Source organism: Genypterus blacodes, unplaced genomic scaffold (genome assembly GCF_046128005.1).
Source record: "Genypterus blacodes isolate CSIRO-AG114 ecotype Tasmania unplaced genomic scaffold, CSIRO-AGI_Gbla_v1 ptg000141l_1, whole genome shotgun sequence".
In the NCBI taxonomy this organism is placed as follows: Eukaryota; Metazoa; Chordata; class Actinopteri; order Ophidiiformes; family Ophidiidae; genus Genypterus; species Genypterus blacodes.
The window spans coordinates 1,972,463-1,978,746 of record NW_027466943.1 but is presented as its reverse complement, the minus strand read 5'-3'; the positions used below and the strand labels follow the sequence as shown (position 1 = coordinate 1,978,746).

The following is a 6,284-nucleotide window of genomic DNA, read 5'->3' as shown; positions in this document are numbered from 1 at the left end:
TTCTCTCTTTCTCTCTCTCTCGCTGACTCTCTGCCTCGCTTTGAAAAAAGGAAAACAATAAAAATAATAAATACACAACCTTCTTTTTTTTTTCTCTGTCTCTCCCCCCCACCCCTTCTTTCTGTATTAAAAACATCTCCAAAATGTCATTTAACTGTATGCGCACTGTCATGTCAAATGCTTTATTCAATAAAAATATACATTACAGAAATGCCATCCTTTATTCATAAATAAGTCAATCATCACGCATTACAATCTTTCATCGAGGCTCCTTCATAATAATTGGTATCTTCAAAACAAAAAGGAACACATTAGAATAACATACATTGAAAAGCTATGACACAATACAAGAATTAGACTAACATGTAGGGCGTGTGTGGCACTTTCTGAAAGTACTTTTTACAAAATGGCTTCTTGTTGCCCCAAATGCTGTGTGGACACGTAGAAAACGTAAAGAAAAAATACTTCATTAGCAATACAAATTCTTCGTATTTTTCGAAAGTGTTAGTATTTAAGTGTACTAAAATATATAAAGTAAAATAATTCTGACAAATGGCCCATTTGGTAGTTTAAACTGTGTGTCATGTTTAACAAAATCTTTCTGTGTTTCTAAAATTGTAGCTGGCAACAAAGTAATTATTCACAATAATAAATGCAAATGTCAAAAGTATTTTTCCCTATGAAAGTGGAAAAACTTTCTCACGAAATGTTAATACTCAAGTAAAGTGCCTGTATCTAAATATAGTTCAGTACAGAAAGTGAGAAACTATTCTCATTTTCTTCTAAACTCAGTCTTCTTCTTTCTTCTCTTTTTCCTAAAAATTAGTTTTTATTGTTAGAATTATGTTATAACCTTGTGAATTTGTCCAATAACAAACTGAACAATGACACTACAATCTTCCTCCTTCTAGTCACATTCCCTCTCCTTCAGTATCATGTCTGTGTGAAATGATATTTCTCTCTCAACTTCTCCTCCAAACACTTAATAAGGACAGGGTCCACTTTAGGGTCAAATTTATTAGCAAACCAGTGGCCATAGTTGAGGAGCCAACGTAGCTCAGCTGCTCCATAGATACAAACACTACGCATGTGTATGCCAGTGCAGGGAGGATACAGGGATCCTTCTAGATAGTTCCATTTAACCAGTCGTGTCTTACTCTTTAGATCTGTAACATCCGGGTCTGACCTGGGAATATGACCTGGCACTCCAGGAACCCTGACCAGGGTGGCCCAGAAATGTTCGTCTGGTGAGTATGTGTCAGCGGACCATATCAGAAAGTCTGTAGCCACGTGGCTGCTGATAATGTAATTCACAAAGTCCTGTGACAAGACAAAATATGCACTCCCAATGAACATCTCAATGCCATGAGGGGCCACATCTTTAGCCCGTGTGGTTTTGACAGGTATCTTGTGGTACTCATAAGGCACATTTTTCAGCTCATGCTGGAAGCTGAAGCGCTGTTTCTTAAGTTCACTGGGCCGGCTGGTTTCCAGCATGTTACTGCCATTCAGCTGCTTAAACTCCATCACCAGTTCATAGTTTGATTTGAGGGGAAAATCCTGGCCGCACAGATTAATGACATATTTCCACTTAATGTCCGATCTTAACAAGTCAGAGATGCAGTTGAGGTCAGCGTTAAGTCTGGAAATGTGGGCATATTCCACAGATTCCAATTTTGAGGCAATGAATACGTTTGGAATACACTGAGCAAGGTTCTTCATGGCCATTATGAAAGCTGGAGAAGACTTCTGGTCATAGTGTATGCAGTAGATGTTGTGAGGTGTGTAGATGGCGCGAAGAATCCTCTCCACCATGGGTGCATTCTTGTGCACCACCAGAGCGTAAGCCAGTGGGAATTTGCACTCCTCCTCCGACACAGGAATATTATGGTATCCCCTTGTTTTAATAAATGTTTGACAATATGAGGTCAAAGTCATAACGCTATAATCGTCCACGTCAACAATGACTTTCCGTCTTATCTCAAGGGCCTTCCCTATCTCCACAGGGTCCAGCTGGTAGATGGCTGTGCAGTTGACGTCATACCTGTGGTTGTGGATTCTTGATAAGCTGGAACTGATTCCATAGGGCTCAATGTAGAAGCTGTTACTAACCATCACTTTGACGAAGACCATTTTGAGCAGACACACCACCAGCAAAGACAGAGGAAACAGGAAGCACCTGTGTCTCAACCTATGTATGTAGTGGGCACATCTTATTTTCATTCTGGGGAAAACGTGAAAAGATATGACAATAACGCTGCATTCTGGATATTTTAGCAACATTTTGTGAACTCTGTCACAGAATAGCTATTTGTAATGCTCACTTACACAAATAACAGCTCGTGAGCACTAATGAGATGACAAAGCAAATAAGTTGGTCATGACAGAAATGCTTTATGGGTGGTCTTGGAGGCTGGGTAAATTAAATTTGTTAAATCTACCTGGAACAATCAAACTACTTCATATTAAGTATGTTCTGTAGCCTACATCGTGTTTTACAGTCGTGAGAGCTTAAGTTAATGACTTACCTTGCTCTCTAAAGGAGTCTGATCGTCTCTCATGTACCATGCAAACTCCTGCCAACATTCCACGAAGGAGCCTTAATTATGAGAAATATGTAATAAGGTTAGAAAACAAACATTAACATAGTGATATAAAAATGTCTGGGGCAGTGTATAAGTACAGCAGTAGTGAATTGGAGTTTTAGTTGAGCTAGCCCTCTAACAGGGTTTCTCAACCTTTTTTACATGCAAAAAAAATCCTGAGGCACACCACGCAAACTTTTCTTGGGGTGGCGCTGCGATTGAACACAACCGCGGCACACCGGTTGAAAAAACACTGCTCTAACAATCCCACTTTGGCGTCTCTGAGATCTTTGCTTAGTTCTTATAGCTGATATAGCATTACGACTCAATAAACCTCCATCAACAAAGAACGTGGTGTTATTTTCACAGCCGTCTGATAATGTTATATTGGGCAGCAAATGACTTGAAAACTTACCGCATGCGTGTAAAAAAGTCCGAGGAGCGCTCAGGAGGTCCCTGTGCTGAACCCTGCAGCGAATACAACAAGAGGCGGCCGAGAGAGGAGAGCAGGGCGGGGAGTGCGAGCAACAATCCGCCCACTGACACAAACACAACCCGTTCACTCACCACCCGCACACACGCCGATCTTAACCCGGGTCCAAGTCCAACAGACCCAAACACACTCATCCATATATCTAACTTGTCTAAATGGCCAGAAATAACATTCTGCTGGGAAGCCTACATTGCTGTTTGACACCATCCTGTAAGAACTGTATGTACCCTATGACATTATTGCAACTCCAATCTACTTGTACTCTACCTCAGGGTCCATGTATAAAGTTCAACAACAATAGTAGTGATATACAACCCTCCTTCCTTCTCTCTCTCTCTCTCTCTCTCCTCTTTCCCCTCTTTCTATATAACAAATGATCTCCACAATATCCTACAACTGTATGCACAATGTCATGTTCAATGTTTGCTTCAATAAAAACTAATTGCAAAAAAACAAAAATCATTCTGCTGGGAAAAGGTAATCCTATCCGTCTCGTTCTTAGCCTAAACCTAAACAACTCAGCTTTAACTCGGTTTTGTTTGGGGATTTTCTTTTTGCATTCCAGGTAATATCGAACTGATCTTGGGCTAAACAAAAAACAAGTAAATGAATAGTATTGATTTATTTTCATTGGTCTTTGTGAATGGATAATTTTAATTAATTTTAAGATAAGAAAATGTATTTCCTTTCTCTAATTTGTTGCTTTTATTCAATATAATAACTAAATGTATACACACCGATGTTGCTGATAAAAGTGGTGTGATCGGTATGGTTGTGGGCTTTTTGGTGGGGCTTCCTCCCTTTTTTTCTTCGCTTTTCATCCTCCCTCTCTTGTCTTGCCGTTGCCTACATCTTATCATGTCCATGATGCAGGACGCTAGATTGAAGTCATTCTGGAAAAACCTATATTACAGTATCATCGTACTAACAGCACTGATGCCAAATGAAACTCCATGGGTTTACAATGATATGTCATCATAACTGCTGTGATTAGTCACCGTTGCTGTTGTCCTTTTTCACATGTATCACATATCCTTGTTTGCATTGTTTTTCTTTTCTTCCCCTCTGTGAATAAAATCTCCAAAATGATTCATAAATATATGCTCATTTTCATGTTGAATGCTTTTTTCAATATAACAATAGCTTAAATAAAGTATAACAAAAAAATAGATATACAGGTTTTATACTGGCATTCAATGAAGGAAGTAATTTAAAACAAGACAGATAAACTTGCCGTTTATTTACTGTAACAATGAATAATTTCAAGACCCAAGCAAACATGAACATACATCATGTACAGTGAAGCTCACCAAGTAATATTACGAAAAACCACTAATTCAAACCCCAATCTTCTGACTCGCCATCCACACTCTGCAAGAGCTTCTCCCAGTAGCCGTCCACAATAATGTTGGGCAAGAACTGTTCATCACGCACCAGGTGGATTGTTTTGATCTTCATTAGGGTCAGACCAGGTGAAACTAGAAAAACAAAACAGCAGACATTTAAAACTGATGTACAAATGAGTTACCGTGAGTTTCCCTTCGTTCTTTGTTTCTAACTGATAAAAATGAAGCTTGAGTGAGCTTGAGTGCCGGGACAGAGATCCAACCTCCACGGTTCCCTTGAGTGCAGCAACGTTTTTTCATAGCAAGTACCACAGCTCTGATCTGGGCCACACAGCCTCTACAGCTGCATGAACGATCTCCAGCAGGATTGGCTAGAATTAAACAATTCATTGCCTAACTATCCCCTAGGAGTCTCAAGTCATTCTTTCCATTATATTTTTTCACTGAATTTAAACTTGAGTACTTAAAGCGACAACACATTTTGGCTTGTTCTTCACAATTCTACTCAGTCTACAATTTTGTTGCTTATTCCTGCAAACTTCTTGATTACACAAAAAACATTTGTGAAAATCTTTCGCAGTTGTTTGTCATGTGAACCAGTTTTGATTGAATCCTGTACATTTCAGGTCATTTTTTGTGTGACAGATGAGACTGGTACAATTGCCAAAATGAATTTTGATTCAAGAGGGTTGAGTCGTCAGTCGATTTTTTAAGACAGGTAAAATGTTTTTAATGAGACTGTTTGTATAGTGTTTAGAGAAACTGCAGGAGGTAGACGAAGGCAGGTGATTAATTATTGACAGGGGGAAAGCTATGCTTCAGTGGCTGCACTCTTTATCTGTTTGAATTGCTCAGTAGAAGATGACAAAGGCAGGATGTATGTGGGCTGTGGCTAGGGTTCCATCTGTTCAGCGTGTCCGCTGAAGAGAACAAACCTTTGGTCAGGCCCCCGTGAGCAGAGCTGCAGTGTAGAACATCCTCCTCAGGATCATTATGTGGTGTGTTTCCTTCAGCATCCATGTACAAGTAATCAGACAAAGGTTTTTCTCTTAACATCACCTGTGCCAACAGAAAGAATCCCTCAGAATACATGACCAACACACACAAAAAAACGAGTAGGCTATGTGAAACCAGAAGGCTCAACTGAGAGTTTCCTTTGTATGACTTTACCCCTGTTTTAAATGAGATGGGAGAGGCAGAGGATTCACACTGTGCTGGTGTTCATCGCTACAGTGCACGCTCAATAATTTATAGGCCAGCGCTGTGTACTTGCCCTGCCTCCACAGACTCCCAGCTTTAGGCAAGAAACAACAGATATCTCTTTAGCATTGCTCCAGATCAACACATGGCCTCTGTTTAGGGAAGAAATCAATTTGTGGGACCAACAAATGAAAAGAAATTACAAATCTAAATTTGGACAGTATAGCATTATAACAGCTTGTTGCTCTTTTGTACAGTACAGTTTGTTTTAGGATACAGTCCCAATAGCAATAGCTTGAAATTAAGAAATTGAATTGGATCACTTGTGCACTGCTGGAAGACTATGGTGGAGTGGTAATCTAGGAATCAGAGGATTCTTGGTTTGATCCAGGCTCCTCCTATCGACCTCTGGCAATATGCCCCTGCCATCAGTGTGTGAATGTGAGTACATTTACCATTTACAGCTATATTTAGCTGAAGAGCGCTTCGGAGGAGCTAGTCACTACAGGATATAACTGAGACAATCTGTCAGTTATCAATAAATAAATAAAATATATTATATATCAGCATAACTTATCAGTGTACGTATATCTAATTACCACCGTAATTGAATCGTAATTATTTTGGCAACAGGAATTTCATATTTTAACCATACGCAGA

At 39.5% G+C, this 6,284-nt stretch overlaps 1 protein-coding gene across 1 annotated transcript; it reads right to left on the bottom strand.

Moving 5' to 3' along the window:
• Positions 1-224: 224 nt before the first annotated feature.
• gcnt4a (glucosaminyl (N-acetyl) transferase 4a) lies at positions 225-3,061 on the bottom strand. Its single transcript, XM_076165174.1, has 3 exons — positions 3,001-3,061; positions 2,529-2,599; positions 225-2,224 (listed from the first exon to the last, which is right to left on the bottom strand). Exon 3 carries the CDS (start codon positions 2,221-2,223, stop codon positions 934-936), a length of 1,290 nt encoding a protein of 429 aa, XP_076021289.1. The 5' UTR covers position 2,224; positions 2,529-2,599; positions 3,001-3,061; the 3' UTR covers positions 225-933.
• Between the last annotated feature and the right edge of the window lie 3,223 nt (positions 3,062-6,284).